Source organism: Aptenodytes forsteri, unplaced genomic scaffold (assembly GCF_000699145.1).
Source record: "Aptenodytes forsteri isolate BGI_AS27 unplaced genomic scaffold, ASM69914v1 Scaffold119, whole genome shotgun sequence".
Classification (NCBI taxonomy): Eukaryota; Metazoa; Chordata; class Aves; order Sphenisciformes; family Spheniscidae; genus Aptenodytes; species Aptenodytes forsteri.
Genome location: NW_008796165.1, coordinates 9,779,710 through 9,788,724, shown reverse-complemented (window position 1 = coordinate 9,788,724; position 9,015 = coordinate 9,779,710). Strand labels below are relative to the sequence as shown.

The 9,015-nt window shown below is 39.2% G+C and overlaps 2 protein-coding genes across 2 annotated transcripts; one reads left to right on the top strand and one right to left on the bottom strand.

Moving 5' to 3' along the window:
• Positions 1 to 284: 284 nt before the first annotated feature.
• Positions 285 to 3,437, top strand: HSPB11 (heat shock protein family B (small) member 11). Its single transcript, XM_019474148.1, has 4 exons — positions 285 to 407; positions 1,097 to 1,165; positions 2,515 to 2,558; positions 3,038 to 3,437. The coding sequence occupies exons 1-4, from the start codon at positions 332 to 334 to the stop codon at positions 3,143 to 3,145; spliced, it is 297 nt and encodes a 98-aa protein (XP_019329693.1). The 5' UTR covers positions 285 to 331; the 3' UTR covers positions 3,146 to 3,437.
• Positions 3,438 to 4,278: 841 nt separating this feature from the next.
• On the bottom strand, positions 4,279 to 8,234 carry DIO1 (iodothyronine deiodinase 1). The gene is made up of 4 exons (XM_009287391.2): positions 7,901 to 8,234; positions 6,508 to 6,651; positions 5,099 to 5,298; positions 4,279 to 4,369 (listed from the first exon to the last, which is right to left on the bottom strand). The coding sequence occupies exons 1-4, from the start codon at positions 8,232 to 8,234 to the stop codon at positions 4,304 to 4,306; spliced, it is 744 nt and encodes a 247-aa protein (XP_009285666.2). The 3' UTR covers positions 4,279 to 4,303.
• Between the last annotated feature and the right edge of the window lie 781 nt (positions 8,235 to 9,015).

Sequence of the window (9,015 nt, the reverse complement as noted above, 5' to 3'; positions counted from 1 at the left end):
TTACCGCAGCCCGTCGCCGGCAGGCTCTGTGTTTTGCCTGCCCGCTCATATTGGCACATAATTTAACGTTTCTGGGATCCCCGCCATTCGTGAGTTCTTGTGTGGTACTGCTCGGGTACAGAGCCTGAACGTTAAAGTATTAATACTTCCAGAGGGCTTCCCCATTGTCGTACAGGGGTTTGCTTAAAATACCCCAAATAAAAATGGCTTCTTTTTTTTTTTTTTTTTTTTGGTGATAAATTTCAAGGCGGTTATAGATGGAAAGCTGCAGGTGGGGGTTTTGTCCTTTTTTCTCTGCAGAAGTTCAGAAACGTTTTGGACGACGACAGGCATGTTCCCACAGGAATTCATTATTGGTTTTCCTAAATGTGTAAAAATCAGCAAAGTCGCAATCCAGTGTTATTTGGGTAAGACTTCATGTATTGCAGTATGTAATACACAGTATGTTAAAATGTGTGTGTGCCTATATGTAAATTCTCACAGCAGTGTCACATTCTGTACGTAGTCACTTCTAACAGATTCATAAAGCTTAATTTAAATCATAAAGTTTCATTTAGCTTACCAAAGCAGTTGTCCTCCAAATCCAAAGTTTTTCATAAATAAATTGGAAAAAGATGGAAAATCTACCCCACCTGCACTTGTTTTGTTCTTACAACACCTTGTATTGAGCTTGTAATTAACTGTTCTGTCGCACAGTGATGGCTGTTCTAATTTAATGGACAGGACTACAATACTTCCTCTTTTAATGACTTATTTTGAATATTGATTTGTATCATTTTGTAGGACAGAACTCTCTTAGTCTTTTTTAAATAATGTGAAGGAAAATGTGAGTTCTAAAACAGGAGGGACTGTTACAAGGTCAGAGCATGGAGACAGGAGCTTGACCATCAGCAGAGGCTACACAAAAGATGTGAAAACTTGTCATTGTTTGTCCAACCTGGAACATAAGGATGGCGGTTGTATTAGAGTCCTACCCCATAAGTTAGAAGAAGAATGGATTAGTTAATACTTTGTAGATGAAAAGTGATGCAATAAATATAATTATCAATAAAGAATCAGAATTTGTATTGATATTTTAAATGTTTATATATTTTAGTGCGGACCTTAAGGATTGAAAGAAGCGTATCTAAAGACCCGGTAGGTTTTGAACAGTGCATTGAAAAAGGTAAGATTCTGAATCTGAAGCAGCGGGGATTTTGTGGGAATGATGTTGATCTCTGTATTTGCCGATTCATTTACTATTTCTAGGTTTCAGAATAACAAAGCTTGTGTTAGGCAAACTAGGAAGGATTCTGATTGACTTTTATTGTTACTACTAAGATAATTCATCAAAAATAAAACTTGCTAATGAAGCTTGAAAATTTTTTTTTTTTTCCTAGCAAAACAAGGGAGGATAACACTAAGATGTGTGCCCTGGCAGGTGTCTGAGAACAAGATTGGTCACATTGTCAGCCTTTGGTAAAGCTTTGTGACCTAGACTACTTTTGTTAATTTTAGTTAGTCTTGGTTAGTATTTTAACTGCATGTTTCACAGGGATCCCCATTTTCCTGCAAAAATTGCTTATGATGTTATACCACAGAGTAGTTCTCACAGTAACTTAATTACATTTTCACCTTAGCTGCCTGAATAATTTCAGTGATGCTCTTCTGGTGGGAACTATCACTTTTTGCATACATAATATCAAATTTTTTGGGTTCCCCGTTGGTTTCTTTGAACATCGAGTGAAAACATAGACGTTTTGGAAAAATAGCCAGGTTTCCGTTCATGTAGCCTGGTGCTATATAGCATCATCTTCCCAGCTTGAAAACTGCATTTTTAGATGAATAATGATAAACAAATACACCGGGAAGCAATACTCTTTATTCTAAAGTTAAATCTTAATTTTATGCCTTTGACTAAGTATACATCGTCTGTAAAATTGTGCTTATAAAATTGAGTTTAGATTTTAGTTAGGTTCTGTTTAGCCATACAGATAAAACCATCCTTTTTATCATTATTGATACACTAATTTTTTCAGTGAGTCACTTTAACCCCATGTCTATTTGTTGAGTAGTCAAGTGTGGCTTGATGATTATTTTATTAGACGTTAATGTAATAGACACGTTTAAATGAAGTTTATGAACACTGATGGTCTGTGTAGCAGTTTGGGGATGTAAAATGCTGTATAAGGGCTAAAAGCACTACTTGTGCACTCGCTTTTATGTTCCAAAAATTAAAACCAGACTTACATAGCATAATAGAGTGCCATTTCCTGCATTGGTTGGTTGGTTTGTTTTTGTTCTTTTTAAAGCCTCTTGGGTGACATTTTGTAAAACAGTGTAATGAGTGGTATATATACACTGGGATATTGCAAAAAGTATTTGTTCTTTTAACTCATCTTGTAAAAAAAGAACAATTTCTATATGCAGTGTAAGTTCATGGTCCTAAACTCTCTTGAACTCTGAAGTCCAGTGAAAACTTTTCACAGCATTGCACGTTATTATCCATTATTTGCTTTAAAATGTATTTTCTAGATTTGCAACACACAGAAGGACAGCTTCAAATGGAAGAATTTCCCGTGAGTATTTACAGTGTACATCAGTAGTGGTTCGTGACATGGGATGTCTAGACTACTGGGGAGAAACCATGAAAAAACAAAACGTCTTTATTTACAACTATTGTTAAATTGATGTTGGATATAGGAATTTGTAGATCATGGTATGAAATTGCACTTCCCGGCTGCTCCTTTGTAGATTATGGTATGAAATTGCATCTGCCTACTGCTCCTAACTATGTGAAAGAGCTCTTTTCAGAAGTGTGGCAATCTTTCCTCCTTCAATTGTTGCCTTTAAGGGAACGTATTCGGGAGGGATGGGACTTTTTTGAATTGCTGTCACCTAAAGAAGCTCTGAAGCTGGCTAGATGTATTCAAAGAGCTTGATTTATGTGTAATTCAAAAATAGACACCAGAATATCTAGATCCTTCTAACAAACTTCTGCAAATGTTGTTTGATAGTTACTACAGAGAATGCAATAACACTTTTTTTCCTTCTACAGCTTCCTGATTTCCAAGCCACTTACTTGCGTTTTATCATCAAGTCTGCCTTTGATCATTTTGTATCAGTGCACCGGGTGATGGCAGAGGGCACAGCAGAAAACACTTAAGTCCAGCTTAAATTTGTACCTCAGTTTTTTTTATAAAGAAGTTACAGTTTGATATCTGTAGCACAGAGAATATTTATTATTAAAACCTTGTATTAAAGTGGTTTTTGAAGGTATGGATGTAGTATGTATTCCCCACCAGTTTAATGTATGTAATGCAGTATTCAATATTGTAGTAACAGCTTTCTAGTTTTATAACCTAGACTGTTACCCTAGAACACTTGAACATAACTGAGTCCATTTAAATTAGTATGTTTGTATCAGGCTTTCTTAATACATGAATTAAAACTAGATTTCCTGTAAAATGTTTCCCTTGCACTCTGAGTTAAATAGAAAAAAAAAGTATGAAATACTTAAATGGGGGTATTATTCCTACTGTCAAATTAGTCCTTCAAAAGTTCTTAAATGGGCAATTTTCTCATCAGCTCAAACTGTTCAAGATTAATAGGATGAATATAAATGTCTACTAATGCTCATAAATAAGCCGGGGTGGGGAGAGGGGCAGGGTGGGGAGGGAAATAATCTGAAGCCATATGAAGTGCTCTGATAGATTTTTTTATAATTGCAGATCAATCCCTTGTTTCTATAAATATTTTCTGGAATCAGGTCACAGCCGTCTGTGCTTTATGCTATGACTGTCATTACAAATATTAATAGAAACAAATGTTGATAGAGATCGTCTTACTCAGAAGCCTTCTGAAGTCAGTGAAAGTGAACATTTAGGAAAATTGTATGTATACAAGAGAAAGAGAATCTTAATAATGTGAAATCGGTTGGTTGGCATGCCAGTCGACTTTTGCAAATGTCACCACCCCTGAAGTTTATCCTGCACGATATTTCTTACAAATGTAAATGCTGGCATCCAGTCCTGACAGCTCAATGGACCCAACTAGTATTCACTACTGCATGTGGTATAAGCGTAGTAAGATACTACAGTGCAGTAGCTGGGGTTGTAGTGATGAGACTTGAAAACCTCCATACAAACACATAATGAACCACATTACAGATGCTCTTTAGATACACATACGTTATTCTTTTTCTTGTTGTCTCTATTGTTATTTTTAAATTCTTTTTCTTCTTACAATTATGTCTATGAAAACTTATTCATTGAGCTTTTTTATCCAGATAGTCTTTACTCTGAAGTCCTCTTCTCTTCTTTTTCTATTTCAGTTTTTCCAGGATGGCGCGTATTTCCTGGGGGTGATAATTCCAAGGCCCCACTCCTCCCTGCAAAGGCAATAAAATTATACAGTGATGCTCAAGTAGACAAAGTAGAAGTCCTTTAGAGCACAGCAGTTGGCACCAGAACTGTGGGCAGGTGTGCTTGGGCTTCCTTTGCATGACAGCCAGTACGTGGGAGATGGTGTATGCACAGGTTACACCCTGCTGTGTAACTGGGAACGGGGCCAGCGTCTGGATCCTGGAGCTGGAAAGCGTTCCTGGATCCCACAGCTTAGGTATACCTAGGTTTCCTAATGAGCCAGAAGACAAATATTTGAGCAAGACTGAGGTGTACATCAAATATGTACATTAGAAAGGCCGAGACTGGTTTTGCTGCAAGTCCTTTTCTCTCCATAGTTACAGTGAGCCCCCCCAGCCAGTACGTGGGAGATGGTGTATGCACAGGTTACACCCTGCTGTGTAACTGGGAACGGGGCCAGCGTCTGGATCCTGGAGCTGGAAAGCGTTCCTGGATCCCACAGCTTAGGTATACCTAGGTTTCCTAATGAGCCAGAAGACAAATATTTGAGCAAGACTGAGGTGTACATCAAATATGTACATTAGAAAGGCCGAGACTGGTTTTGCTGCAAGTCCTTTTCTCTCCATAGTTACAGTGAATTGTGAAATTTTTAGTTCTCAGACAGAATGAAATACTGACTTAAATGTAAAGCATTCTCAAATTATTTTGAAATTTAAAAATCTCAATATATTGTGCTCATTGTTGATATTTTTTACCTTGTAGATGACCTTCCCTCCTTGAAGTAGATACAGTCGTTCTGGCAAGGCAGCATATTTTGAACTGCTCAGGTTTTCCATAGTGTCTAAAACCACTGGACATAAAGGATTATTTTTCTGAAGAAATTGTGCTGCAATTTTTCGATCTTTGAGGCTTCTGTGATTTTTAATAACAATATTGTTTTTAAAAGCCCATCCATCTAAAACAAACGAGAAAGGGATTTAGCAAGGAACATTTTAAATAGGTGTTAAGGGTGGAGTTGTACTGTGTGTCATATCCCAAAACCGTGTTAAAAGAATACTGCAATTTACTCCTAACACCAAAACTTGCCATGAAATGAAAGCCCCCCCCTCAGAGTATGAGAGCACTATAACTTTTCAAATAAATAGTCCCAAGAGCTTTTTTTTTTTTTTTCTTCAACTTCAGCAAACTCTCTTTTCCCCTTGCCTTGGACTCGGAAATGTTTGATGTATTTCAGCTGAAATTTTCCCACATAAATCAACCCTAGAAAGATACCAGGTGGGGGACTTGGATCCTATTTGAGTAAGGTTTGTCAAAATTATTGGCACAGAGGGGATTTTAAAATAGTAAGTAGTGCTATCAGCTGATAACCATTCATTTAGCACAGTTGCAACAATAGTACTGTTCATTCTGCTTGATTCTACTCATTAAGCCTGTAAAACAAAATTTCAGATCTGTGAGAAGTGAAACATTTGAGCCAGGGCACACCTTCCTTTTTCAGAAATATGCAAACACACATTTGCACACAACTCTTCCTAGTAAAGTAGAAACTAGTAAAAGGTTTTGATGACTGATTTAGTTATCTGTTTCTCAACTACTGAAAGTGATGTATTGTTAGAAAACTTGAAAACTGTAAACGTTATGTTTTAGAAAACCACCTTAACCCTGGGATAAAATCAGTGCCAATGTGTTGCTTAGAGTCCAGTGTAGATAAAAGAGTGTGTATAGTTTGTTTGCTAAATCTTTCAAATTAGAGTCTGCATCCTGTTCTTGAGACATGTTAAAAATGAATTGTCTTTGTTTAAAACGCGTAACATGCTGGCATTGTACACTTAACCTTTGCTCTATGAAACGCTTCATTTTTTTCCTTCTAAAAGGAGCTGTACTAACACTGAGAGGAACTCTTGTAGATACAACTATGTGCTTCACCTTCACAGAGATGAGTGTCTTCAGCAGGAGTACCTTGGTGTAAAGTCAGATGTGTGGGTAAAATCTTTGGAGAATTAGGGACACAAACCAGTGCCTAGATTTGGCGTTGCCACTTTTGGTTTGAGGAAGATTTCTTTCCCGTTTGCAGTTCCCTCCTTTTCTAACAAATTTTCTTCCTAAAGGGAATGATAACGCGTCTGAAGTTTTGGTAGGCATTACTGTGATGTTTGTACTGTACCTACTGCGTGAGCTTCTTCAATGTAGATGATAAGGAAATCTGCTATTGAGCTGAAATCTTTGATGAGCTTGTTGAACTCATCAAATTTTAACATAAACGAAGGTCAGGTGCAACTTCCAAAATTCAGGATTAAAGGTCGGTTATCTGGAAAAAAGGGGACAGTTTGTGGTTAAATCAGTGGCGGGAGAAAGGACAGAATTAAATACATACACTGATTTGAGCCTCTGCCGCAGAGTTTCCTGGGCAACAGCAGGTAAGTCACTTATCCCGTAACTTTCTTCTTAGGACTTCAAAATCGGCAGCAGAACATCTGCATCTATGCAAAACAGGCATAAAGATGCTTTCTTTTCCCTAGCCTGGCTCTGACCTCTGCCGCATCCAGCAATGAGCTTATCCAAGGGGGACACTTTCCTTTGTAAAGCCCAGTCAAGGCAGGAGGCACCGTGCAGTCACACAGCTTCTCGTGTCCTCGTCACGAGAGCGAATTCCCAAGTTGGCCATCCCATTTTGGAATAGGGAAGTGATCTGAAATGGTTATACAGTGTGTAGCACATCACAGCCTCCCCGAGGTCCTTAGTACGAAGGAACCTCAGAAATACTAAACATGATCATCTGCAAGGTTTTTCAAAGGACAGTGGTTCAGAGATGTCTTAATGCTGTTTAATGAACCCATTGGACATGTCTTGATTTTTTTCAGAGGTGTCAGTTCTAGCTGAGCTGGGTGGAAGCTGCAGACTTTTCAGTCATGCATCACAGGCTTTCATGCTTTCAATGTATTTCTGCAATTTCCTGTCCAAACAGAACTCTGGTTATATATTATTATTTATTAAGCTAATGTAACACCAGCTGCTGGCAAAAGTGTCTGTGCAGTTGCTTACAGATTAACACAGTATGTGCCCACAGTTGTAGGCATCTGTTTGCAAGGCCTCGATTTAAGAGAACTCGCAGGATTTTTAAGCACCTCTTTTAGTCTTGGTTATGCTAAATTATCTGACATTTGTTCAAGATCTTCCTTCTGGCTGGGCTTATCTTCAAAAACTGCTGCTAGCATAGATTCACATCCTAAAGAATCTAATAAAGGGGGTGCCTTCCTGTAGATATTGTGTATCTCTTCCAAATTTACATCCCATTTTCTACATTAAAAAAAATATATATATATAAAAAATTAGAAAAGCAGAGTTAGAGAAGGATGTAATCCCTCCGATGGGGACAGAGACTGCAGCTTAATGATTAATTCCACATTCTACAGAGATCTTGGTGGGAGGCAGCAGACAAAGTACAAAGCAACAACTTCTGCTTTATTTTTAGCCACTTTTGAATCTGGAAAAAAACACTGTGTGTTTTCTAGGCTTGAGGGTGGCTAAGGGAGCTGGTGTGGGACTGACTTACTGACCTTGCATGAAATCAAGGAGGTGACGAACTTCCCCGTTGAAAGCCACCACCGGCGTGTTGGGAGCAGGATGTCCCTCGTAGGCTTCGTCCTCCAGCCTCTTCCACTTCACCTTCAGCACAAAGAGCAAATACTTGAAGCTGAAAAAAGTTGGACCCCAGTTTTCGTAGCTGAACTTGGGATTCTCATTCATTCTGCTCTTTTCGCCCTGTTTTAGGATGTATCTTTTCATGGCATTAGGGAACAGTATCATCAGTGTTTTGCCAACGACAGCACACGTAGTAACGTGCAGAAGAATCAGGATTTTTTGTAGGAATACCCTGATGCTGAGCATCATGGTGGAGGAGGTCTGACCGCTTCCAACGGGAACACAGTGTGACGGTGGGGGCAAAGGTAGACGGCGAGGGGGAGGAAAAACCTTCACGTGTTTGGCCAAATTTCTGCCTTGCCCTGCACCCCGTCGCCTCTCCGTGGACTTCAGCGTCTGCGTGAGCGAGCAGCCTGTCAGCTGCAGTATCTCCGTCTACACCAAAAGCACTAGTTACAGTGACGGACAGATTTTTAGTCCTAACTGCGCAGTTAGAAGGCTTATTCGCAAATGCGTCGTGTATCTTACTAATGAGAGGAGCTGAATCGGGACGTTTTTCCCAGAACCACAGACTAAAAGTGAGAATTATCGTAGCAGCACCCGAGGGTCTGATCCTGCCAGCAGTTACGCGTTTAGACCCCGCACGTGCAGGGCTCGGAGCGCTAAAATTTTCGTATGGGACCACCGATGCTGATGCTCAGGGCCTTGGATTGATGCAGCCATTTGCATTCTGCGTGTGCTGTGCCAACAGTGTCTTGTTCCTACAGCTCTGCCTCCTTCAGCGCTCCGCCGCACACTGGTATTTGCCACTTTGGGGCTGGAAGGATACCCCAAAAATATACATACCCCAAAAATATATATAATACATAAAAAGATAAATTATCAGAATATATAATATACATTTATAATAGAATATGTAAACGTATATTTATAATCTAGGTGTGTGTGTATGTAGGTATATAACATGCATAAATACAGGAGCCGGTGCCCCGTTCTTCTAACACCCGCCCAGCAGAGCTCAGGGCGCCTG

Coding starts and splice junctions, on each gene's coding strand:
- HSPB11 (XM_019474148.1), top strand. CDS start 332: ATGTTCCCACAGGAATTCATTATTGGTTTTCCTAAATGTGTAAAAATC. Junction 408..1,096: donor CGCAATCCAGTGTTATTTGG/GTAAGACTTCAT, acceptor TATATATTTTAG/TGCGGACCTTAAGGATTGAA. Junction 2,559..3,037: donor TTCAAATGGAAGAATTTCCC/GTGAGTATTTAC, acceptor TTCCTTCTACAG/CTTCCTGATTTCCAAGCCAC.